General features: G+C 52.4%; 1 protein-coding gene across 1 annotated transcript in view; it reads left to right on the top strand.

The window, feature by feature from the left end:
* The first annotated feature begins 1,978 nt into the window (after positions 1-1,978).
* Positions 1,979-27,936, top strand: part of LOC138798927 (zinc finger protein 586-like) — a 39,939-nt gene continuing 13,981 nt past the window's right edge. Inside the window, exons 1-4 of the mRNA XM_069979550.1 lie at positions 1,979-2,386; positions 2,471-2,547; positions 4,600-4,758; positions 10,082-10,205. Of these exons, the coding sequence (XP_069835651.1) occupies positions 2,476-2,547; positions 4,600-4,758; positions 10,082-10,205 (355 nt within the window). The 5' untranslated portion in view covers positions 1,979-2,386; positions 2,471-2,475. The remainder of the gene's footprint in view (positions 2,387-2,470; positions 2,548-4,599; positions 4,759-10,081; positions 10,206-27,936) is intronic.

Here is a 27,936-nt window from a genome sequence, read left to right as displayed (position 1 = left end):
CTTCACCAGGCCGCCAGCAGGGGGAGCACCATTACCTCACTGCACCAGGCCGCCAGCAGGGGGAGCGCCATTACCTCACTGCACCAGGCCGCCAGCAGGGGGAGCACCATTACCTCCTGCTCCACCACTGACTATGCAGACCACAGGCTATGCAATCACTTCACCAGGCCGCCAGCAGGGGGAGCACCATTACCTCACTGCCCCAGGCCGCCAGCAGGGGGAGCGCCATTACCTCACTGCACCAGGCCGCCAGCAGGGGGAGCGCCATTACCTCACTGCACCAGGCCGCCAGCAGGGGGAGCGCCATTACCTCACTGCATCAGGCCGCCAGCAGAGGGCGCACCATTACCTCACTGCACCAGGCCGCCAGCAGGGGGAGCGCCATTACCTCACTGCACCAGGCAGCCAGCAGGGGGAGCGCCATTACCTCACTGCACCAGGCCGCCAGCAGGGGGCGCACCATTACCTCACTGCATCAGGCCGCCAGCAGGGGGAGCACCATTACCTCACTGCACCAGGCCGCCAGCAGGGGGCGCACCATTACCTCACTGCACCAGGCCGCCAGCAGGGGGAGCACCATTACCTCACTGCACCAGGCCGCCAGCAGGGGGAGCACCATTACCTCACTGCACCAGGCCGCCAGTAGGGGGAGCACCATTACCTCACTGCACCAGGCCGCCAGCAGGGGGAGCGCCATTACCTCACTGCACCAGGCCGCCAGCAGGGGGAGCACCATTACCTCACTGCCCCAGGCCACCAGCAGGGGGCGCACCATTACCTCACTGCCCCAGGCCGCCAGCAGGGGGAGCGCCATTACCTCACTGCCCCAGGCCACCAGCAGGGGGAGCACCATTACCTCACTGCACCAGGCTGCCAGCAGGGGGAGCGCCCTTACCTCACTGCACCAGGCCGCCAGCAGGGGGCGCACCATTACCGCTGCTCCCAGGCCGCCAGCAGGGGGAGCGCCATTACCTCACTGCACCAGGCCGCCAGCAAGGGGAGCACCATTACCTCACTGCCCCAGGCCGCCAGCAGGGGGAGCGCCATTACCTCACTGCACCAGGCCGCCAGCAGGGGGCGCACCATTACCGCTGCTCCCAGGCCGCCAGCAGGGGGCGCACCATTACCTCACTGCATCAGGCCGCCAGCAGGGGGAGCGCCATTACCTCACTGCACCAGGCCGCCAGCAGGGGGAGCGCCATTACCTCACTGCCCCAGGCCGCCAGCAGGGGGAGCGCCATTACCTCACTGCACCAGGCCGCCAGCAGGGGGAGCGCCATTACCGCTGCTCCCAGGCTGCCAGCAGGGGGAGCACCATTACCTCACTGTACCAGGCCGCCAGCAGGGGGAGCACCATTACCTCACTGCACCAGGCCGCCAGCAGGGGGCGCACCATTACCTCACTGCACCAGCCCCCCAGCAGGGGGAGCGCCATTACCTCACTGCACCAGGCCGCCAGCAGGGGGCGCACCATTACCTCACTGCACCAGGCCGCCAGCAGGGGGAGCGCCATTACCTCACTGCACCAGGCCGCCAGCAGGGGGAGCGCCATTACCTCACTGCACCAGGCCGCCAGTAGGGGGAGCACCATTACCTCACTGCACCAGGCCGCCAGTAGGGGGAGCGCCATTACCTCACTGCACCAGGCCGCCAGCAGGGGGCGCACCATTACCTCACTGCACCAGGCCGCCAGCAGGGGGAGCGCCATTACCTCACTGCACCAGGCCGCCAGCAGGGGGAGCGCCATTACCTCACTGCACCAGGCCGCCAGCAGGGGGAGCGCCATTACCTCACTGCACCAGGCCGCCAGCAGGGGGCGCACCATTACCGCTGCTCCCAGGAGGAGGCTAGTCCAGGCCGGTATTATTGAGGGGCAATCCTCTGGGATTATACAGGGGCAGGCAGTGTCTGGCTGGATATGCTGAGGGGTTACCTGTACAGTCTGCTATGACACATTATGTGACCTGTTACCGGTAACATTACCTGTTTGCCTAGTCTAGATGAGATCTCCCGCCTTGTGGAGGCCACTGCGCATAGGCGGCTTCTAGCTACACGTCCTCCACTCTCTATGCTTTCCTACCATTTCTTGTCTACGAGAAAATGGCGGAACCGCAAACAGACACTCGCCGTTCTGACGACAACCTTGCCGGAAATCGCGCCCTCTTATGACTGTAAATGATGTTTTGCAATTGGCAGCTCTTCGTCACGTGACGCTCCAATCAGGTAACGCACCGGTTTTCGGCACTGTGCGGCCGCCGTGACTTCCGTTACATATCTGTGAGAGCGGAAAGGCGGGATGCAGGCAGTGCTGATTGAGCCGGGGCTGTGACTACACACTGTGGAGATTGGGGTCCCTGATGATGTAACCCACGTGATCAGCTCCAAGGTGAGTCATGTGACATAATGGCGGCTGTACGGTAAGCAGCAGAATAATGTGATCCCCCCCCCCCCCCATGTGTTCTATCACCAGGAGCCATGGAAACCGACCCTGTCACCAGCGCCGTCCTGCGCCTCACCCTGGAGATCCTCTACCTGCTGACCGGAGAGGTGAGGGGGATTCTGGGGGATGGGTCACATGACCTCCCTCCTATCTCTATTACTAATACAGGAGGGGGAGAGGTGAGGGGGATTCTGGGGGATGGGTCACATGACCTCCCTCCTATCTCTATTACTAATACAGGAGGGGGAGAGGTGAGGGGGATTCTGGGGGATGGGTCACATGACCTCCCTCCTATCTCTATTACTAATACAGGAGGGGGAGAGGTGAGGGGGATTCTGGGGGATGGGTCACATGACCTCCCTCTTATCTCTATTACTAATACAGGAGGGGGGGAGGTGAGGGGGATTCTGGGGGATGGGTCACATGACCTCCCTCTTATCTCTATTACTAATACAGGAGGGGGGGGGAGGTGAGGGGGATTCTGGGGGATGGGTCACATGACCTCCCTCTTATCTCTATTACTAATACAGGAGGGGGGGGGGAGGTGAGGGGGATTCTGGGGGATGGGTCACATGACCTCCCTCTTATCTCTATTACTAATACAGGAGGGGGGAGAGGTGAGGGGGATTCTGGGGGATGTGTCACATGACCTCCCCCTTATCTCTATTACTAATACAGGAGGGGGGGAGGTGAGGGGGATTCTGGGGGATGGGTCACATGACCTCCCTCTTATCTCTTACTAATACAGGGGGGGGAGGTGAGGGGGATTCTGGGGGATGGGTCACATGACCTCCCTCTTATCTCTATTACTAATACAGGAGGGGGGGGAGGTGAGGGGTATTCTGGGGGATGGGTCACATGACCTCCCTCTTATCTCTATTACTAATACAGGAGGGGGAGAGGTGAGGGGGATTCTGGGGGATGGGTCACATGACCTCCCTCTTATCTCTATCACTAATACAGGAGGGGGGGGAGGTGAGGGGGATTCTGGTGGATGGGTCACATGACCTCCCTCTTATCTCTACTAATACAGGAGGGGGGGGGAGGTGAGGGGGATTCTGGGGGATGGGTCACATGACCTCCCCCTATCTCTATTACTAATACAGGAGGGGGGAGAGGTGAGGGGGATTCTGGGGGATGGGTCACATGACCTCCCTCTTATCTCTATTACTAATACAGGAGGGGGGGAGAGGTGAGGGGGATTCTGGGGGATGGGTCACATGACCTCCCTCTTATCTCTAGTAATAATACAGGAGGGGGAGAGGTGAGGGGGATTCTGGGGGATGTGTCACATGACCTCCCTCTTATCTCTATTACTAATACAGGAGGGGGGGAGGTGAGGGGGATTCTGGGGGATGGGTCACATGACTTCCCTCTTATCTCTATTACTAATACAGGAGGGGGGGGGAGGTGAGGGGGATTCTGGGGGATGGGTCACATGACCTCCCCCTTATCTCTATTACTAATACAGGAGGGGGGGAGGTGAGGGGGATTCTGGGGGATGGCTCACATGACCTCCCTCTTATCTCTTACTAATACAGGAGGGGGGGAGGTGAGGGGGATTCTGGGGGATGGGTCACATGACCTCCCTCTTATCTCTATTACTAATACAGGAGGGGGGGGGAGAGGTGAGGGGGATTCTGGGGGATGGGTCACATGACCTCCCTCTTATCTCTATTACTAATACAGGGGGGAGGGGGATTCTGGGGGATGGGTCACATGACCTCTTATCTGTATTACTAATACATTGGGTGGGGGATTCTGGGCCGCACTGCAGACACTAAGCTCAAGATGGTGACTCCACCATCAGATTCCACAGATATCCATATGGGGTCCCAGGGGAAGGACATCACAGAGCTATAGGGCCCGGGGGGGGGACGCACATCACAGGGTTATGGAGTCAGGGGGGGACGCACATCACAGGGTTATGGGGTCAGGGGGGGACGCACATCACAGGGTTATGGGGTCAGGGGGGGACGCACATCACAGGGTTATGGGGTCAGGGGGGGACGCACATCACAGGGTTATGGAGTCGGGCCCCTCAGATCGGCGTACAGTGGGATGGTAGAATATTAGGCGGGTGTTAGGGTTATGACTGATCGGTAGGAGAGATGAGATCTGATATCTATAGAATTTCCCTGTTATCTTCTCATACACAGGATTATGGTCCAGTGACTAAAACACCTGGAGAATATGGGAGAAGGAGCAGAACCCAGAGCCCCATCACAGAGTCACCCCGATCAGTGGTCGATGAGAAGGACAATGCCCAGAAGATCCTGCATCTCACCCGCCGGATCACTGACCTGCTGACTGGAGAGGTGACCCTGCTGGGACATTATACTGTAATACAGGAGGGGGGGGGGATGACTGGAGAGGTGACCCTGCTGGGAGATTATACAGTAATACAGGAGGGGGGGGGATGACTGGAGAGGTGACACTGCTGGGACATTATACAGTAATACAGGAGGGGTGGGGGGGGTGACTAGAGAGGTGACCCTGCTGGGACATTATACAGTAATACAGGAGGGGTGGGGGGATGACTGGAGAGGTGACCCTGCTGGGAATGCTGGGACATTATACAGTAATACAGGAGGGGTGGGGGGGACTGGAGAGGTGACACTGCTGGGAATGCTGGGACATTATACAGTAATACAGGAGGGGTGGGGGGGACTGGAGAGGTGACACTGCTGGGAATGCTGGGACATTATACAGTAATACAGGAGGGGGGGGGACTGGAGAGGTGACCCTGCTGGGACATTATACAGTAATACAGGAGGGGGGGATGACTGGAGAGGTGACACTGTTGGGACATTATACAGTAATACAGGAGAGGGGGGATGACTGGAGAGGTGACCCTGCTGGGACATTATACTGTAATACAGGAGGGGGGGGGGACTGGAGAGGTGACCCTGCTGGGACATTATACAGTAATACAGGAGGGGGGGGGGACTGGAGAGGTGACCCTGCTGGGACATTATACAGTAATACAGGAGGGGGGGGGGTACTGGAGAGGTGACCCTGCTAGGACATTATACAGTAATACAGGACGGGGGGATGACTGGAGAGGTGACACTGCTGGGAATGCTGGGACATTATACAGTAATACAGGAGGGGGGATGACTGGAGAGGTGACACTGCTGGGAATGCTGGGACATTATACAGTAATACAGGAGGGGGGATGACTGGAGAGGTGACACTGCTGGGACATTATACAGTAATACAGGAGGGGTGGGGGGGGGGGTGACTGGAGAGGTGACACTGCTGGGACATTATACAGTAATACAGGAGAGGTGGGGGGGTGACTGGAGAGGTGACACTGCTGGGACATTATACAGTAATACAGGAGGGGGGGGGACTGGAGAGGTGACCCTGCTGGGACATTATACTGTAATACAGGAGGGGGGGACTGGAGAGGTGACACTGCTGGGAATGCTGGGACATTTTACAGTAATACAGGAGGGGTGGGGGGGATGAATGGAGAGGTGACACTGCTGGGAATGCTGGGGGAGGGGTGGGGGGATGACTGGAGAGGTGACCCTGCTGGGACATTATACAGTAATACAGGAGGGGTGGGGATGACTGGAGAGGTGACACTGCTGGGACATTATACAGTAATACAGGAGGGGGGGATGACTGGAGAGGTGACACTGCTGGGAATGCTGGGACATTATACAGTAATACAGGAGGGGGGGATGACTGGAGAGGTGACCCTGCTGGGACATTATACAGTAATACAGGAGGGGGGATGACTGGAGAGGTGACACTGCTGGGACATTATACTGTAATACAGGAGGGGGGGGGGACTGGAGAGGTGACCCTGCTGGGACATTATACAGTAATACAGGAGGGGGGGGGGGGGGTGACTGGAGAGGTGACACTGCTGGGAATGCTGGGACATTATACAGTAATACAGGAGGGGGGGGTGACTGGAGAGGTGACACTGCTGGGACATTATACAGTAATACAGGAGGGGGAGGGTGACTGGAGAGGTGACCCTGCTGGGACATTATACAGTAATACAGGAGGGGTGGGGGGGTGACTAGAGAGGTGACCCTGCTGGGACATTATACAGTAATACAGGAGGGGGGGATGACTAGAGAGGTGACACTGCTGGGACATTATACAGTAATACAGGAGGGGTGGGGGGATGACTGGAGAGGTGACCCTGCTGGGAATGCTGGGACATTATACAGTAATACAGGAGGGGTGGGGGGGACTGGAGAGGTGACACTGCTGGGAATGCTGGGACATTATACAGTAATACAGGAGGGGGGGGGACTGGAGAGGTGACCCTGCTGGGACATTATACAGTAATACAGGAGGGGGGGATGACTGGAGAGGTGACACTGCTGGGAATGCTGGGACATTATACAGTAATACAGGAGAGGGGGGATGACTGGAGAGGTGACCCTGCTGGGACATTATACTGTAATACAGGAGGGGGGGGGACTGGAGAGGTGACCCTGCTGGGACATTATACAGTAATACAGGAGGGGGGGGGGACTGGAGAGGTGACCCTGCTGGGACATTATACAGTAATACAGGAGGGGGGGGGGTACTGGAGAGGTGACCCTGCTGGGAATGCTGGGACATTATACAGTAATACAGGAGGGGGGATGACTGGAGAGGTGACACTGCTGGGAATGCTGGGACATTATACAGTAATACAGGAGGGGGGATGACTGGAGAGGTGACACTGCTGGGACATTATACAGTAATACAGGAGGGGTGGGGGGGGGGTGACTGGAGAGGTGACACTGCTGGGACATTATACAGTAATACAGGAGAGGTGGGGGGGTGACTGGAGAGGTGACACTGCTGGGACATTATACAGTAATACAGGAGGGGGGGGGACTGGAGAGGTGACCCTGCTGGGACATTATACTGTAATACAGGAGGGGGGACTGGAGAGGTGACACTGCTGGGAATGCTGGGACATTTTACAGTAATACAGGAGGGGTGGGGGGGATGAATGGAGAGGTGACACTGCTGGGAATGCTGGGGGAGGGGTGGGGGGATGATTGGAGAGGTGACCCTGCTGGGACATTATACAGTAATACAGGAGGGGTGGGGATGACTGGAGAGGTGACACTGCTGGGACATTATACAGTAATACAGGAGGGGGGGGATGACTGGAGAGGTGACACTGCTGGGAATGCTGGGACATTATACAGTAATACAGGAGGGGGGGATGACTGGAGAGGTGACCCTGCTGGGACATTATACAGTAATACAGGAGGGGGGATGACTGGAGAGGTGACACTGCTGGGACATTATACTGTAATACAGGAGGGGGGGGGGACTGGAGAGGTGACCCTGCTGGGACATTATACAGTAATACAGGAGGGGGGGGGTGACTGGAGAGGTGACACTGCTGGGAATGCTGGGACATTATACAGTAATACAGGAGGGGTGGGGGGGTGACTGGAGAGGTGACCCTGCTGGGACATTATACAGTAATACAGGAGGGGGGGGGGTGACTGGAGAGGTGACACTGCTGGGAATGCTGGGACATTATACAGTAATACAGGAGGGTTGGGGGGGTGACTGGAGAGGTGACACTGCTGGGAATGCTGGGACATTATACAGTAATACAGGAGGGGGGGGATGACTGGAGAGATGACACTGCTGGGAATGCTGGGACATTATACAGTAATACAGGAGGGGGGTGATGACTGGAGAGGTGACCCTGCTGGGAATGCTGGGACATTATACAGTAATACAGGAGGGGTGAGGTGGGGTGACTGGAGAGGTGACCCTGCTGGGACATTATACAGTAATACATGAGGGGTGGGGGAGACTGGAGAGGTGACACTGCTGGGACATTATACAGTAATACAGGAGGGGTGGGGGGATGACTGGAGAGGTGACACTGCTGGGAATGCTGGGACATTATACAGTAATACAGGAGGGGGGGTGACTGGAGAGGTGACCCTGCTGGGACATTATACAGTAATACATGAGGGGGGATGACTGGAGAGGTGACACTGCTGGGACATTATACAGTAATACATGAGGGGGGATGACTGGAGAGGTGACACTGCTGGGACATTATACAGTAATACAGGAGGGCTGGGGGGGATGACTGGAGAGGTGACCCTGCTGGGAATGCTGGGACATTATACAGTAATACAGGAGGGGGGGGGTGACTGGAGAGGTGACACTGCTGGGACATTATACAGTAATACAGGAGAGGTTGGGGGGATGAATGGAGAGGTGACACTGCTGGGAATGCTGGGACACTATACAGTAATACAGGAGGGGGGATGACTGGAGAGGTGACACTGCTGGGAATGCTGGGACATTATACAGTAATACAGGAGGGGGGGGATGACTGGAGAGGTGACACTGCTGGGACATTATACAGTAATACAGGAGAGGTTGGGGGGATGAATGGAGAGGTGACACTGCTGGGAATGCTGGGACACTATACAGTAATACAGGAGGGGGGATGACTGGAGAGGTGACACTGCTGGGAATGCTGGGACATTATACAGTAATACAGGAGGGGGGGATGACTGGAGAGGTGACACTGCTGGGACATTATACAGTAATATAGAAGGGGTGGGGGGATGACTGGAGAGGTGACACTGCTGGGACATTATACAGTAATACAGGAGGGGGGGTGACTGGAGAGGTGACACTGCTGGGACATTATACAGTAATACAGGAGGGGGGGAGACTGGAGAGGTGACACTGCTGGGACATTATACAGTAATACAGGAGGGGGGGGTGACTGGAGAGGTGACACTGCTGGGAATGCTGGGACATTATACAGTAATACAGGAGGGGGGGGTGACTGGAGAGGTGACACTGCTGGGAATGCTGGGACATTATACAGTAATACAGGAGGGGGGGATGACTGGAGAGGTGGGAATGCTGGGACATTATACAGTAATACAGGAGGGGGGGGGGTGACTGGAGAGGTGACACTGCTGGGACATTATACAGTAATACAGGAGGGGGGATGACTGGAGAGGTGACCCTGCTGGGACATTATACAGTAATACAGGAGGGGGGGGGAGACTGGAGAGGTGACACTGCTGGGACATTATACAGTAATACAGGAGGGGTGGGGGGATGACTGGAGAGGTGACACTGCTGGGACATTATACAGTAATACAGGAGGGGGGGGGGTGACTGGAGAGGTGACCCTGCTGGGAATGCTGGGAGATGATAGAGTAAACCAGGAGGCAGCAGGCTGGGGGGGTGACTGGAGAGGTGACACTGCTGGGAATGCTGGGACATTATACAGTAATACAGGAGGGGTGGGGGGGATGACTGGAGAGGTGACCCTGCTGGGACATTATACAGTAATACAGGAGGGGGGGGGGGTGACTGGAGAGGTGACCCTGCTGGGAATGCTGGGAGATGATAGAGTAATACCGGAGGCAGCAGGCTGGGGGGGATGACTGGAGAGGTGACACTGCTGGGAATGCTGGGACATTATACAGTAATACAGGAGGGGTGGGGGGACTGGAGAGGTGACACTGCTGGGACTGCTGGGACATTATACAGTAATACAGGAGGGGTGGGGGGATGACTGGAGAGGTGACCCTGCTGGGAATGCTGGGAGATGATAGAGTAATCCAGGAGGCAGCAGGCTGGTGGGGATGACTGTGTGACTATTGTGTGTGTCAGGTTCCTATAAGGTGTCAGGATGTGGCCGTCTATTTCTCCATGGAGGAGTGGGAGTATGTAGAAGGACACAAGGATCTGTACCGGGACGCCATGATGGAGGATCAGCCGCCCCTCACAGTATCCGGTACGTTCTGTTCTTCATTGTATGTAGAGACACATTCCTATTGGGCTATTAGACAATACAGACTTCTGCTCTGGAGATGTACATGTATTCTTTATGGAGTCTGTCATCAGATTTCTTTCTGACTGTAAGTATTGTCCTCTGTACTGATTTCACATTGGTCTCCACTTCACTTGGGACACATGTAAGGTTGGAAGCAGATAACTCAAGATCACACTGGTCCAACTACTGTGTCCTAGTGCTGGGTGATATACTGTAAAAATACAGATACCGTCCCTGGTGTCGGCTAAAGGACAACTCCGGTCCAAAATATTTTTTAATATGTTATTACTTATGGAAAGTTAGACACATTTCTAATTTACATTAATTATGGGAAATGCACATATAGGGCTATTTCCCTTAATTTAGTAGATCAGGGAAACTTCAGATTCTCAAAAAAACTGTGACGTCACGAACCGGGGGTGTAATTACAATGGAGTGTCCAGCAGGGGCGCACTATACCTAGAAGTCAATGAGTACCATTGACTTCGATATATAGTGCGCCCCTGCTGGACACTCTGTATTGGAATTACAATGGATGTGTATGGGAATGTACTATACAGTATGTTTTTGATTGAATACATTTATGGAATACTTTGGAAAGCAAGTAATCCATAAATGTATTTAATCAGTACGTTTGGATGGCACCGAGCAGGGAGGGAGAGAAGTGCATCTACCTCCCCCCCTCCCTCCCTGCTCGGTGCTGCTACTGCTGCCACATATGCACAGTACTACTCCCCCATTATCTTTTCATATTATGAACAGATAATGGGGGAGTAGTACCTGTGCTATTCCGATAACGAACGCCGCTGCTTGTCCCAGCACTTCAGTATGCCCCCTCCTCCGCTCCCCCTCCTCCTCCCAGCTAACAAGTTGTAACTGCATGCTGGCCGGGGACACTATAGTTACAACTATAGGCAGTCATGGTACTCATTGACTTCTATGTATAGTGCACCCCTGCTGGACACTCCATTGGAATTGCACCCCCGGTTCGTGACATCACGGTTTTTTAGAGAATCTGAAGTCTCCCTGATCTACTAAATTGAGGGAAGTAGGCCTATATGTGCATTTCCCATAATTAATGTACATAAGAAATTTGTCTAACTTTCCATAAGTAATAACATATTAAAAAATAGTTTTGGCCGGACTTCTCCTTTAATCGACCTCAACTTTGCCAGGATGGTATTGACTGTATTTTCACCCCCTACGTGTCAGAGCGCCCCATCAGCCCTTACCCCCCCGCCCGGCGTGTCAATGCATCCCCACAGCACAGCAGTAGACGACATTACTATATGGAGGCACAGCAGAGGCATTATTACTATATGGAGGCACAGCAGGGGCATTATTACTATATGGAGGCACAGCAGGAGGCATTATTACTATTTGGAGGCACAGCAAGGAAGGCACTATTACTATATGGAGGCACAGCAGGGGCATTATTACTATATGGAGGCACAGCAGGAGGCATTATTACTATTTGGAGGCACAGCAGGGAAGGCACTATTACTATATGGAGGCACAGCCGGAGACATTACTATATGGAGGCACAGCAGGGGCATTATTACTATATAGAGGCACAGCTAAAGACATTATTACTATATGGAGGCACAGCAGGGGCATTATTACTATATGAAGGCACAGCCGGAGACATTTTTACTATATAAAGGCACAGCAGGGAAGACATTATTACTATATGGAGGCACAGCAGGAGAAATTACTATATTGGGCACAGCAGGAATCATTATTACTATATGGAGGGCACAGCAGGAATCATTATTACTATATAGAGGCACAGCAGGGGACATTATTACTATATGGGCGCAATAGGAGACATTATTACTATATGGAGGCACAGCAGGAGACATTATTACTATATGGATGCACAGCAGGGGGACATTATTACCATATGGAGGTACAGCAGGGGACATTATTACTATATAGAGGTACAGCAGGGGACATTATTACTATATGGGCGCAGCAGGAGACATTATTACTATATGGAGGCACAGCAGGGGACATTATTACTATATAGAGGCACAGCAGGGGACATTATTACTATATGGGCGCAGCAGGAGACATTATTACTATATGGAGGCACAGCAGGAGACATTATTACTATATGGAGGCACAGCAGGGGGACATTACCATATGGAGGCACAGCAGGGGGACATTATTACCATATGGAGGCACAGCAGGGGACATTATTACTATATGGAGGCACAGCAAGAGACATTATTACTATATGGAGGCACAGCAGGGGGACACTATATGGAGGCACAGCAGGGGACATTATTACTATATGGAGGCACAGCAGGGGACATTATTACTATATGGGCGCAGCAGGAGACATTATTACTATATGGAGGCACAGCAGGGGACATTATTACTATATAGAGGCACAGCAGGGGACATTATTACTATATGGGCGCAGCAGGAGACATTATTACTATATGGAGGCACAGCAGGAGACATTATTACTATATGGAGGCACAGCAGGGGGACATTACCATATGGAGGCACAGCAGGGGGACATTATTACCATATGGAGGCACAGCAGGGGACATTATTACTATATGGAGGCACAGCAGGAGACATTATTACTATATGGAGGCACAGCAGGGGGACACCATATGGAGGCACAGCAGGGGACATTATTACTATATGGAGGCACAGCAGGGGACATTATTACTATATGGAGGCACAGCCGGAGACATTGTTACTATATGGAGGCACAGCCGGAGACATTGTTACTAAATGGAGGCACAGCATGAGGCATTATTGCTATATGAAGGCACAGCAGGAGGCATTATTACTAAATGGAGGCACAGCAGGGAAGGCACTATTACTATATAGAGGCATGTAACCGGTTGCTTTTGATAATAGTCGGAGAAGGCTATAACCAGATTTATAGAAAAATAAGGTATTTAATACAAAGAACAATACTTAGCTGCAGTTACAGATGGTACAGATGCATAGATGTTCCTTCCACAATGAGATGGGGAGCCCCTCTGTATATTATGGACTAATATACACCCATCTCGCTCGATGACCTCCAGGGTGCTGGGCACCTTCCATCCATGGTCCCAGCTGAGGCTGACTAGAAGCTACATACCCCCGACCTGTATAGTAAGTTTGGGTGGGGGGTGATGGGCTTCTATGTCTGTGTAGACCACTGATCACCATGGATGGAAGTTATCTGATGTCTCCCCGGCCTTGTACATATTTACCAAGCACAATGGGGACCCAGTCTCACAACTACAACTACAAGGTTCTGTCAGCCATAGAACAATAGCAACAAACAACTGTATCCTCCAATGTCCACACTATTGTGCAGGTATATGGCCGGACAGCTGACATAGGTGTGACAGTATACATACACACACACAACTACAATGACTTCTACACACACAGCCATACGAATATATATATATGTATGTATGTATATATATATATATATATACATACACAAACATACATACACACACATGTACACAAGACATTAAAATAATACATTCCTTCTCATTACATCAATAAGACACTTTAATATTCTGAAATGACCCCATCTGGTTACACTCCAGCCCTTGTCTTATTGGTGTGATGTAAGGAAGTTACAAACATTATTAGTGACGCCATCTACACGTTCTTCTGATATCATCCTCATTTAACCATCTAATTGTTAACTCTCTTACATTGGTCGGTTGCTACAAACAGAAACCAGTGCGGTCACAGCTGAGGCTTAAAAACAAAAAGAATAATCAAATGTCCAGTAATAGAAAATACAACGTCCATTCTGGTGGGAATCTTCTTTCTTCTTAGACCCCAATCTCTGGTGCAGGGAAGCAAGGGGATTATTGTGCCCCAGCAACGTCACTACTTCCCTGATTGGTCAATGAACAGATCCTCAGTAGGCATCTGCCCTCTGTATCTCTGGTGAGGGGTCGGGGGGGGGGGGGGTGCAGGTATGGCTGGAGGTGCAGGCTGTAGAGCCCCTCTGTATCTCTGGTGAGGGGTCGGGGGGTGCAGGTATGGCTGGAGGTGCAGGCTGTAGAGCCCCTCTGTATCTCTGGTGAGGGGTCGGGGGAGGTGCAGGTATGGCTGGAGGTGCAGGCTGTAGAGCCCCTCTGTATCTCTGGTGAGGGGTCGGGGGAGGTGCAGGTATGGCTGGAGGTGCAGGCTGTAGAGCCCCTCTGTATCTCTGGTGAGGGGTCGGGGGGTGCAGGTATGGCTGGAGGTGCAGGCTGTAGAGCCCCTCTGTATCTCTGGTGATGGGGGGGGAGGTGCAGGTATGGCTGGAGGTGCAGGCTGTACAGCCCCCCTGTATCTCTGGTGATGGGTCGGGGGGTGCAGGTATGGCTGGAGGTGCAGGCTGTAGAGCCCCTCTGTATCTCTGGTGATGGGTCGGGGGGTGCAGGTATGGCTGGAGGTGCAGGCTGTAGAGCCCCTCTGTATCTCTGGTGATGGGTCGGGGGGGGGGAGGTGCAGGTATGGCTGGAGGTGCAGGCTGTAGAGCCCCCCTGTATCTCTGGTGATGGGTCGGGGGGGGGGAGGTGCAGGTTTGGCTGGAGGTGCAGGCTGTAGAGCCCCTCTGTATCTCTGGTGAGGGGTCGGGGGGGAGGTGCAGGTATGGCTGGAGGTGCAGGCTGTAGAGCCCCTCTGTATCTCTGGTGAGGGGTCGGGGGGGGTGCAGGTATGGCTGGAGGTGCAGGCTGTAGAGCCCCTCTGTATCTCTGGTGATGGGTCGGGGGGGGAGGTGCAGGTATGGCTGGAGGTGCAGGCTGTAGAGCCCCTCTGTATCCCTGGTGATGGGTCGGGGGGTGCAGGTATGGCTGGAGGTGCAGGCTGTAGAGCCCCTCTGTATCTCTGGTGAGGGGTCGGGGGAGGTGCAGGTATGGCTGGAGGTGCAGGCTGTAGAGCCCCTCTGTATCTCTGGTGATGGATCAGGGGGAGGTGCAGGTATGGCTGGAGGTGCAGGCTGTAGAGCCCCTCTGTATATCTGGTGAGGGGTCGGGGGGTTGCAGGTATGGCTGGAGGTGCAGGCTGTAGAGCCCCTCTGTATCTCTGGTGATGGGTCGGGGGGGGGGGAGGTGCAGGTATGGCTGGAGGTGCAGGCTGTAGAGCCCCTCTGTATCTCTGGTGATGGGTCGGGGGGGGGGGTGCAGGTATGGCTGGAGGTGCAGGCTGTAGAGCCCCTCTATCTCTGGTGATGGGGGGTCGGGGTGCAGGTATGGCTGGAGGTGCAGGCTGTAGAGCCCCTCTATCTCTGGTGATGGGGGGTCGGGGTGCAGGTATGGCTGGAGGTGCAGGCTGTAGAGCCCCTCTGTGTCTCTGGTGATGGGTCGGGGGGGAGGTGCAGGTATGGCTGGAGGTGCAGGCTGTAGAGCCCCTCTGTGTCTCTGGTGATGGGTCGGGGGGGGTGCAGGTATGGCTGGAGGTGCAGGCTGTAGAGCCCCTCTGTATCTCTGGTGATGGGTCGGGGGGGGGGGGTGCAGGTATGGCTGGAGGTGCAGACTGTAGAGCCCCTCTGTATCTCTGGTGAGGGGTCGGGGGGTGCAGGTATGGCTGGAGGTGCAGACTGTAGAGCCCCTCTGTATCTCTGGTGAGGGGTCGGGGGGTGCAGGTATGGCTGGAGGTGCAGGCTGTAGAACCCCTCTGTATCTCTGGTAATGGGTCGGGGGAGGTGCAGGTATGGCTGGAGGTGCAGGCTGTAGAGCCCCTCTGTATCTCTGGTGATGGGTCGGGGGAGGTGCAGGTATGGCTGGAGGTGCAGGCTGTAGAGCCCCTCTGTATCTCTGGTGATGGGTCGGGGGAGGTGCAGGTATGGCTGGAGGTGCAGACTGTAGAGCCCCTCTGTATCTCTGGTGAGGGGTCGGGGGGTGCAGGTATGGCTGGAGGTGCAGGCTGTAGAGCCCCTCTGTATCTCTGGTGAGGGGTCGGGGTGGGGGGGGGTGCAGGTATGGCTGGAGGTGCAGGCTGTAGAGCCCCTCTGTATCTCTGGTGATGGGTCGGGGGGGGGGGGTGCAGGTATGGCTGGAGGTGCAGGCTGTAGAGCCCCTCTGTATCTCTGGTGATGGGTCGGGGGAGGTGCAGGTATGGCTGGAGGTGCAGGCTGTAGAGCCCCTCTGTATCTCTGGTGATGGGTCGGGGAGGTACAGGTATGGCTGGAGGTGCAGGCTGTAGAGCCCCTCTGTATCTCTGGTGATGGGTCGGGGGAGGTGCAGGTATGGCTGGAGGTGCAGGCTGTAGAGCCCCTCTGTATCTCTGGTGATGGGTCAGGGGGTGCAGGTATGGCTGGAGGTGCAGGCTGTAGAGCCCCTCTGTATCTCTGGTGATGGGTCGGGGAGGTGCAGGTATGGCTGGAGGTGCAGGCTGTAGAGCCCCTTTGGCAGTGCTGTTCCAGGTACATGGTCTTCCGTCACTCGTGCTTCATCTTGGCACCTTTGAAGACATCGTAGATCTCGGGATGTCAGCTCTTCGCGCTCTCTGCACTTGCTGAGTTTTAGCAAGCAAGTGCAGAGAGCCTGATAGCAAATAGAAATGAATCAATGAATCCACAGCAGATAGGAAACATATCTGGCTTCAGTCTATTGTTTCTGTCTATTGGGTGAATAAACAAATCTAGAGTATACTTACATATCAAGCAATATACATCCCATGTAAAGCAAACCCATCATCCTGTATTGGAGATATATATATACACACATACATATATAGCTATATCCAATGCAGGCATTTTCTCAGTAATGGTTACCTATACATATTACGCATTCACCCACCCGTCAATAACACCGATCCACCAATACCCTTATTGTTTTGTTTGTAAACAATCTTGAACTTTCTGAACTCATTCAGTTTATTACCTCATTATTGATTAATATTTATCCCAAAACCAATTTCAATGAAATATATTCAATTCAGCATTCAGATACCCCACTTATATAGCACCAAGTAGGTATCTGCAAACAATTCAGACTTCTCAATCTTATTTTCCTCTCAGGGTTTCGGTCTTTAGGAGGGACAAAGGGCTGGTATATCCCAACCTAAGGAGCTGTCACTCTCCTTTTCTTATCCCACCTTTCTATGTCATTTGTCACCACCCCCATAGTCCAGGGCTTTGTATTGTCATACTTCAGGTCAGTCGTCTGTAACCCTGGGACCATAGCAAACCTACTAACTTTCTTGGGGTATCACAAGACAGACAACACATATAACAATACAGACATGTACAAACATAAAACACACATGGGCCCATCCATTCATACCATACAATTCACACAAAAGAAATGGTAAAAATACAACAAAACATGGAGCTCCTTTCAAAAATTCTTAAAAATCATCATCAAATGCCTAAAAAATGTGGTTAACCAAATCAAAAATGTCTCTTTCATGGCCAAATCTTTTGTCAATCCTAAAATATAAATGGACAATTAATGACATTTTCCACAGTTGATGTTCCTTGGTCTCCATCTTGCACAACTGTGGAATAAACAAAACTCTTCATTAGGGCAAAACTCTCCTCCAGCTGTGGAAACAAATAAAACTCATTGTTATCTTTCTAATCTAATAAGGTGCAATCAACATCACCACGTGGATTCTTCTCTTTCTATGTCCCAATTTACATTTACCAAATTTACCTGCAGAAAAAACACAGACATATTAGTTATATCATAGATAATCCCATGAAGTCATCAGATACTATCAGATTATATCCTCTATCTGACTGGTCCACAAACAGAGAATACCAACACTAAAACAATGGACAGAGGACAACACTTTGCACAGAGATTAAGGTTATTGTTCTCAGACACAAAATAGCCATAAACTTTCCTTTTTTTAGTCCCCAACTAAAAAATAATGTCAATATAAGTTAACTCTAGAATTGCAAAAACTTCCCGTACAGTCCAAAATTTAATTGTAACCCTCAGGGTGGTGACAGAACTTCATTACTCCCACCAACCATTATAAATCCAAGCTTAGACTCTACAGGTATAGATATTACTGAGCAGGGGTACCCCTCCGCACCCTGCTTTCCAGAATGGCATACTGCTGAAGGATTTATAATACAATCACATACAAACCGCCATGATATCTTTCCGGCTAATATATATTCATGATCTTCATTAGTTTCAAATGTGAATATCTAGTAATATTAGACTTGTTCTTAAAACTCCACCAACTCCATGCTACTACTATAAGCCATAGATCAGCTTCAGGGGCTGAACACAGACTGTTACCTGACAAGCTGCTGCTCACTCTGCTCTCCCAGATACAGAGAGAGAAAACTTTTCTGCAGTGCAAATACACATGCAACGTCATATACGGACCATTACCACACAAATATACAAGCCTTCATATATGGCTGGAAGTTACACTTCTCACTATCACACTGTTACCTTCTACACATCCGTCGTACCAATACGGGTAATACAATAACCTCCATTCTTACCGGCCAATAACACAACTTCTACTCATCCTCTTTGCAAACACATTACTACAGGTTTCACATCCCTCAAACTCTTATCATGAGTTACTTCAAACCTATAAACCAACACACTGCGACCGCTCATTGGCCAAAACCTGGTGAGGAGCTGCTCCCACCCTACAATCTCCACATCCATGAAGCCACTTGCTTCACTTCTTCTGACACCAGGAAGAGCAAAGGGCTGGCATATCCAAACATAAGGACCATGAATGGAAGTTATCTGATGTCTCCCCGGCCCTGTACATATTTACCAAGCACAATGGGGACCCAGTCTCACAACTACAGCTACAAGGTTCTGTCAGCCATACAACAATAGCAACAAACAATTGTATCCTCCAATGTCTACACTATTGTGCAGGTATATGGCTGGACAGCTGACATAGGTGTGACAGTATACATACACACACACACATAGCCATATGAATATATATATATATATATACACATACATACATACACACACACATGTACACAAGACATTAAAATAATACATTCCTTCTCATTACATCAATAAGACACTTTAATATTCTGTAATAAACCCATCTGGTTACAAGGCACAACAGGAGACATTATTACTACAGTCATGGCCAAAAGTTTTGAGAATTATACAAATATTAATTTTTACAAAGTCTACTGCTTCAGTTTTTAAAATGGCAATTTGCAAATACTCCAGAATGTTATACAGAGGGATCAGCTTAACAGCAATTACTTGCACAGTCAATATTTGCCTAGAAAATGAACTTCCCCAAAAACACATTTCACCATCATTGCAGCCTTACAAGGAGCAGCAAACATCATTTCAGTGATTGCCCCATTATCACAGGTGTGGGTGTTGATGAGGACACGGCTGGAGATCAATCTGTGATGATTAAGTAAGAATGACACCACTGGACACTTTAAAGGAGGCTGGTGCTTGGCATAATTGTTTCTCTTCTGTTAACCATGGTTATCTCTAAAGAAACACGTGCAGTCATCATTGCACTGCACAAAAATGGCCGAACAGGGAAGAGTATCGCAGCTAGAAAGATTGCACCTCAGTCACCAATCTATCGCATTATCAAGAACATCAAGTTGAGAGGTTCCATTGTTGCCAAAAGGGCTCCAGGGCGCCCAAGAAAGACCGGCAAGCACCAGGACCGTCTCTTAAAAGTGTTTGAGCTGCGGGATCGGGCTACCAGCAGTGCAGAGCTTGCTCAGAAATGGCAGCAGGCAGGTGTGAGGGCATCTGCACTGTGAGACTGCGGAGACTCTTGGAGCAAGGCCTGGTCTCAAGGAGGGTAGCAAAAAAGCCACTTCTCTCCAGAAAAAACATCAGGGACAGACTGGACTGGTACAGTTAGTGGACTTCTAAAGACTGGGGTAAAATCAATTTCTCTGATGAATCCCCTTTCCGATTGTTTGGGACATCTGGAAAGCAGCTTATTGGGAGAAGACGAGGTGAGCGCTACCACCAGTCTTGTCTCACGCCGACTGTAACCGGCATCCTGAAACCATCGGCAATCAGCTCTCTCACAGCCATGAATAAAGAATGGTACCAGAATGTCCTCAAAGAGCAACTTCTCCCAACCGTCCAAGAGCAGTTTGGTGATCAACAATGCCTTTTCCAGCATGATGGAGCACCTGGCCATAAAGCAAAGGTGATAACTAAATAGCTCAGGGAACAAAACATAGAGATTTTGGGTCCATGGCCTGGAAACTCCACAGATCTTAATCCCATTGAGAACTTGTGGACAAACAAAAACCAACAAATTCTGACAATCTAAGCATTGTGCAAGAATGAACTGCTATCAGTCAGGATTTGGTCCAGAAGTTGATTGAGAGTTTGCCAGGGAGAATTGCAGAGGTCCTGAAGAAGGGTCAACACTGCAAATATTGATTTTTTTGCATTAACTCATACTCTTTAAACTGTTTTTAATGAGCTTCGACAGCATGGAAAGATATGTACATGTAGGAATGCAACAGTATGTGAACAACTAAAGACAGCATCTAGAGTCATTGCATAGCAATACAATAGTAGGGCATGTGGCCAATGTGGGATAGTTACCGATGTAAGACAGAGGTCCACCAACACCCCATCAGAGAAAGAAATGCGGCAGAGTAATACCAAAGGCTGAACGAAGCTTCATTTTCTAACAATAACAAAAAAACTAAAACCTAAAGGAAAGCAGGGAGGGGGAGGAGGGGGTTGCCCGTGGCTCTTCGCGTGCTCCAGAGAATACCCAAAAGATGAAAGATCTTTGGTATGTCATCCCACGATACAGTTTTAAATTGGCGGGTCATTGGCAAATTGGTGAGATACCATGTAGTGTCTTGGAAGGTGTTTTTGATTTTATCCTGGATGCGCGCGGGGGTAGTGTGGGGATAAAGTTTTCTCAAATGGTAAAGAATTTTTCGGCTCTACCTTCTTTGAGAATGAAAGCCTCCATCCAGTCCATTTTAAACTCTCCAGAATGATTGTATCACTGGACAATGCCAAAGGCAGTGAGTTATGTCTGCTCCAGATTCTCCACATTTAAAGCAGGCATCAGATTGCAAGATGCCCATTTTAAAACCCCTTGTGGGAGAGCTATAAGTCCTGTGGAAGACCCGCAAAGTCATCTCCATGTGATGAGCGGAGGGTAGGGTTTTCTAGGTAGTCTAGGATAGAGAGTAGGTCAGGGATATCTACATCCAGATCAGCCTGGGTCCAACGAGCCAACCCAGTGGACAGGTTCCGATAGTCTAGAGAGGGGGCAAAATAGTGGGAGGATAGTGATATTTGGTGCCTAGAGGAAGTGGAGAGGTGTAGTGCCTTGCGGAAAGTGTTGTCCCATTCCGTGAGGGGTAGGGAGCGAATGTATTTGGTGACGTAGCTGCAGGCCTGCAGATAGGCAAAGAATGGGAATTGGAGTGCAGGTTAAGTTTCTTTTAGGGTTTGCAAGGCCATTGGTTGTTTAGTTTTTGTGTTGAGTTGACGAAGTGTGTGAGAAGGCGGAGTTCCCCTGTATGCCAAGTATGGAAGACACTGTTCGGGTGACCCTGTTGGAAATCTGGGTTACCTATCAAGGTAATGAAGAGTGAGGAGTAAGGGTCAAGGCCAGTAACCGTACGAATTTTGTTCCACGCTTTCCATGTGGAGACAAGGAGGGTTTTTTCCTTAATCCATGGGGATGGTGATAGGGTGGAGGCCATGAGGCAGTCGAATTTTGTGTCTGTGTGTACCTCAGTGCATTGGACTTAATCCCGTATAATACGGAACTGAGCTGCCAAGTTTAGTGCGCGTATGTCTGGAAATACAGGAGTTTAGGGACTTCCACGATTTTCAGAAGGCTAGCGCGACCCATGAATGTTAAGGGGAAGCATTTCCAAAGCAAGAGAGTGTTCTAGGGACTTAAAGTATTTATCAATGTATAGTTTGGCCGGTGATTTGGTGATTTCGATCCCCAAGTATTTTATTTGGGACGTGTTTCAATGAATTGGAAAAGAAGTCGACCATGGTGGACGGCTTGGGCCCTTGAGTAGTAGTGCCTCACACTTAATCAGATTAAGGGTGTAGCCTGAAAGGGCACCCCTAGCCTGAAGATGAAGATCCTTGAGCGCCGCAGGAAGCGAGAGTCTCGGAGAGAACAGTGTTAGTAAGAGGTGATCAGCGAAGGCCATGACTCTGAGGTCGGAACCACCAATTTTAACACCAGTGTATATTGGGGAATGTTCAATATGTCGTCGGAGAGGGTCAATTGACATGTTGAAAAGGAGGGGAAGAGAGGGGACAACCCTGGCGCATGCCACGGAATAGGTCAAGGGTGGTTCTTTCCATTAATTGTGAGGGCCGTCGCCGCCTGGCTGTTAATGTGTTGTAGGAAGGAGAGAAATGTATGTAAATCGACTTAATCAAAGGCCTTCTCTGCGTCCAAGCTGAGTAGCATGGTAGGACGGTTATCTTTGTTCACGGCGTAAACCGTAACTGCCACCGCTCTCCGAATGTTCCTGATTGAATGTCTGTTTAGGAGGAAGCCTTGTTGATTGTGGGAGAGGAGGGAGGGGAAAAAAGATTGGAGACGGGTGGCCAGTATTTTAGTTAGTATTTTGTAGTCCTGGTTGAGAAGGGCAATTGGCCTGTAAGACTGGGGGAGGGTTGGGTGTTTATGAGGTTTAAGTAATAAGATTGTTCAGGAATGAGCAAAGTCGTTTAATGGGGCGCCTTCTTTGGAAATTAGGTTAAAGGGGTACTCCGTCGGGGGGGGGGGGGCATTTTTTTCCCTGACACCGGGGAGGAGGTGGCTGAGGGAAACGACGTCCACTCACCTCCCCACTTCCAGTGGCGGGTCTCGCATCGTGGCGCTCCGGTTCCCGGCCGCTTCCTGGTATCTGACGCGGGCCCGAGATGTGAAGTCTCAGGTCCGTTTAGCCAGTCAGTGACAGAGGCGGGATCTGAGCGGATTTGAAACGGATCCTGCCTCCGTCACTGACTGGCTGAGCGGACCTGAGACTTCACGTCTCAGGCCCGCGTCAGACACCAGGAAGCGGCCGGGGACCGGAGCGCCGCGATGCAGGACCCGCCGCTGGGACCGGGGAGGTGAGTGGACGTCGTTTCCCTCAGCCACCTACTCCCCGGTGTCAGGATGAAAATGCCCCCCCGCCGGACTACCCCTTTAAGGAGACGGGTGAGGTAGGGGGTGATTTCTGCTGCAAGGAGTTTATAATATTCCCTGGAAAAGCCGTCGGGGCCCGGAGTCTTATTTTTGGAGAATAAGTGTATGGTCTGTGTGACTTCTAGCTCCGAGATGTCTGCCTCCAGGGATGCTTTATGATCTGGAGTTAGATTGGGTTGGTGAAGGGAGTCATGAAAGGCATGTATATCTGTGTGATCTGAAGGTTCTGCTCTGTATAATCCGAGAGGATGTGTTCCATCCTGTCTTGGTCATGTATTAGGGTATGGGAGGTGGGGTCACGTAAAGATAGAAATGTGCGAGTTACTTTTGCTAAGAGAGGGCCTATTTTATTCCCCCATCTGTAGTATTTATTCTGGATGGCCGTTACATGCCAGCTGGCATGAGCTTGTACCAGTTTGTCTTAATAGAGATCTGGCCTCTTCTAGTGCCTGTTTAGTCGTGGGGGAGGTTGGCTGGAGTATGCTAATTGAGCATCTTTAAGGTCTGTATATAATTGTTGAAACTGGGAGGAGTACTTGCTCCTCTGATGACGGACATTGCTGATTATATGGCCCCGCATCACTGCTTTGGAAGTCGCTCAGAGGAGTGGCACATCTTCTTCTACATGTTTGACATTGTCGTCAATGTAGTTGGCCCAGGTAGATTTGAGGTAAGCTTGGAAGTCAGGGGAGGTTCTCAGGTAATTCGGGAACCTCCAAATCCTGGATTTTTGAAAAGCTGGGGCCAGCTCCATTGTCTGTGACACAGGGGCATGATCTGAAATAAGGATGGGGTGAATGAGGGGGTCCGACGTCAGGGTGAAAAGGGAGGAGTGAAGTAGGATGTGATCGATGCAGGAGAAAGTGTTGTGTACATGGGAATGAAAAGTGTATTCCCTCGCAGAGGGATAGTGTAGTCTCCATGGGTCACAGATATTCAGTTACGCTAATAGGGTTGACGTGGGTGGGGCAGTGTGATCATGTGGACCAGATTTGTCCAATGTGGTCCTATCCCAGCAAGTAGGGGTGCTGCCTGATGGAAGGAGCACTGAGTGCAGAGAGACCCACGCGCAGGGTTGGGGAAGGGGCTGCAAGGGAAACACAAACAATAGGAATAGAAAGTCTGGTCTGTAAAAAAAGAGAGCAGACAAAAACAATCAACAAATGGCAGAAAACCACAACATGGTAACAGAGGGTTCAGGGTCTTCAAAGAGGAGGGTCCTGTTGTCCACAGTGACTCTGAGTCCGGCCGGATACTGTAGTTGAAATCGGTGATTGTGATCTAGCAGGATCTTGCATATTGGCGTGAAAGCTCTACGCTGATGTGTCACCCTTGCAAAATAATCTTGGAAGATGAGAACATTATTGTTGTTGGTTTTTGTACTCCCTGAGGATAACTTCCTTGACTTGAAAATGAAAGAACAGAGCTATGACTTGTCGGGGACGAGCAGGGCGATCTCTTCTGTCTGGACCAATGCGGTGGATACGTTCAGTCATCAGGGATGGAAGCTCCAGTGTGAGGTCTAGTGCAGCAGGTATGGCTGTGCAGATGAAATTGGTGAGGTCATCCCCCTTAATTGATTCTCCTACTCCTGTTCTCGAGATCATCCAGCTTGTCTTGCATAGTCTTTATAATATCCACTTGACAGTGGGATTGTTCCTGGACAGTAGACAAAGAGGTTTCATTGTCCAGTATCCTGGTCTCCAGGTCATTCACCTTTTGCAGCAGCCCCCCCATATAATGTCCCCAGCAGCAGCCCCCCCCATATAGTGTCCCCAGCAGCAGCCCCCCCATATAGTGTCCCCAGCAGCAGCCCCCCCATATAGTGTCCCCAGCAGCAGCCCCCCCATATAGTGTCCCCAGCAGCAGCCCCCCCATATAGTGTCCCCAGCAGCAGCCCCCCCATATAGTGTCCCCAGCAGCCCCCCCCCATATAGTGTCCCCAGCAGCCCCCCCCCCATATAGTGTTCCCAGCAGCCCCCCCCCATATAGTGTCCCCAGCAGCAGCCCCCCATATAGTGTCCCCAGCAGCCCCCCCATATAGTGTCCCCAGCAGCCCCCCCCCATAGTGTCCCCAGCAGCAGCCCCCCATATAGTGTCCCCAGCAGCAGCCCCCCATATAGTGTCCCCAGCAGCAGCCCCCCCATATAGTGTCCCCAGCAGCCCCCCATATAGTGTCCCCAGCAGCCCCCCATATAGTGTCCCCAGCAGCCCCCCCATATAGTGTCCCCAGCAGCAGCCCCCCCATATAGTGTCCCCAGCAGCAGCCCCCCCATATAGTGTCCCCAGCAGCAGCCCCCCCATATAGTGTCCCCAGCAGCAGCCCCCCCATATAGTGTCCCCAGCAGCAGCCCCCCCATATAGTGTCCCCAGCAGCAGCCCCCCCATATAGTGTCCCCAGCAGCAGCCCCCCCATATAGTGTCCCCAGCAGCAGCCCCCCATATAGTGTCCCCAGCAGCCCCCCCCCATATAGTGTCCCCAGCAGCCCCCCCCCATATAGTGTTCCCAGCAGCCCCCCATATAGTGTTCCCAGCAGCCCCCCCCCATATAGTGTCCCCAGCAGCAGCCCCCCATATAGTGTCCCCAGCAGCCCCCCCATATAGTGTCCCCAGCAGCCCCCCCCATAGTGTCCCCAGCAGCAGCCCCCCATATAGTGTCCCCAGCAGCAGCCCCCCCCATATAGTGTCCCCAGCAGCCCCCCATATAGTGTCCCCAGCAGCCCCCCATATAGTGTCCCCAGCAGCCCCCCCATATAGTGTCCCCAGCAGCAGCCCCCCCATATAGTGTCCCCAGCAGCAGCCCCCCCATATAGTGTCCCCAGCAGCCCCCCATATAGTGTCCCCAGCAGCCCCCCCATATAGTGTCCCCAGCAGCCCCCCCATATAGTGTCCCCAGCAGCAGCCCCCCCATATAGTGTCCCCAGCAGCAGCCCCCCCATATAGTGTCCCCAGCAGCAGCCCCCCCATATAGTGTCCCCAGCAGGAGCCCCCCCATATAGTGTCCCCAGCAGCAGCCCCCCCATATAGTGTCCCCAGCAGGAGCCCCCCCATATAGTGTCCCCAGCAGCAGCCCCCCCATATAGTGTCCCCAGCAGCAGCCCCCCCCATATAGTGTCCCCAGCAGCAGCCCCCCATATAGTGTCCCCAGCCCCCCCCCATATAGTGTCCCCAGCAGCCCCCCCCCATATAGTGTCCCCAGCAGGAGCCCCCCCATATAGTGTCCCCAGCAGCAGCCCCCCCATATAGTGTCCCCAGCAGCAGCCCCCCCCATATAGTGTCCCCAGCAGCAGCCCCCCCCATATAGTGTCCCCAGCAGCCCCCCCATATAGTGTCCCCAGCAGCCCCCCCATATAGTGTCCCCAGCAGCCCCCCATATAGTGTCCCCAGCAGCCCCCCATATAGTGTCCCCAGCAGCCCCCCCATATAGTGTCCCCAGCAGGAGCCCCCCCATATAGTGTCCCCAGCAGCAGCCCCCCCCATATAGTGTCCCCAGCAGCAGCCCCCCCATATAGTGTCCCCAGCAGCCCCCCCATATAGTGTCCCCAGCAGCCCCCCCATATAGTGTCCCCAGCAGCCCCCCCATATAGTGTCCCCAGCAGCAGCCCCCCCCATATAGTGTCCCCAGCAGCAGCCCCCCATATAGTGTCCCCAGCAGCAGCCCCCCCATATAGTGTCCCCAGCAGCAGCCCCCCCATATAGTGTCCCCAGCAGCAGCCCCCCATATAGTGTCCCCAGCAGCAGCCCCCCCATATAGTGTCCCCAGCAGCAGCCCCCCCATATAGTGTCCCCAGCAGCAGCCCCCCCATATAGTGTCCCCAGCAGCAGCCCCCCCATATAGTGTCCCCAGCAGCAGCCCCCCCATATAGTGTCCCCAGCAGCCCCCCATATAGTGTCCCCAGCAGCCCCCCCATATAGTGTCCCCAGCAGCAGCCCCCCCATATAGTGTCCCCAGCAGCAGCCCTCCACACAACTACAACCCCCACTATGTCCTTCTAACTGTTCATGATGGGAGCTGTAGTTTTGCAGCCTGTGGACATTCAAGTTGCTGAACTACAACCCCCATCATGCCCTATTGACCATAGTGGGGGTTGAAGTTCCACAACAGATTAGAGGGGACCCCAGAGTATCCCCCGTAGTGTGTGAGCGCCCTGGAGGAGAGGGGGGCTGATATGCCAGGCCGCGTGGCTGTGCGGTCCGGAGCTTGTCTGAGGTGCTTGCGGGTTGGGCAAGGTGGCGGCGTCTGCGTGTGCGTCCGCTCCTCTCCTCTTGCTTCGGGACGGACCCTGGTGTAAAGACCAAAGTCTCTGTAGGGTGCTGGCGTCCCGGGGAGCCCCTGTGTGTGTGGCCACTATTAGCCTGGGGGGCGGAGCCGAGCTAAAATGCGGCCACTCTGGCGTCCCGCCCACCGGAAGTCCCATTAACTCCTTCTAGCTGTCAGTATAAACTTCTGTTACTCACAATATGATTGCAATTATAATCTGGGCAGAGGATCATGGGAAAATAGAATATCTCTATCCTTCTCAAAACTTCTGGCCATGGCTGTATATGGGCACAGCATGGAAGGCAGTATGGCACACTGTGGGCA

The sequence above is a fragment of the Dendropsophus ebraccatus genome, chromosome 8, assembly GCF_027789765.1.
Source record: "Dendropsophus ebraccatus isolate aDenEbr1 chromosome 8, aDenEbr1.pat, whole genome shotgun sequence".
NCBI classification, from domain to species: Eukaryota; Metazoa; Chordata; class Amphibia; order Anura; family Hylidae; genus Dendropsophus; species Dendropsophus ebraccatus.
Note: the sequence above shows the minus strand (reverse complement) of the source record. Positions and strands in the feature narration are given on the sequence as shown.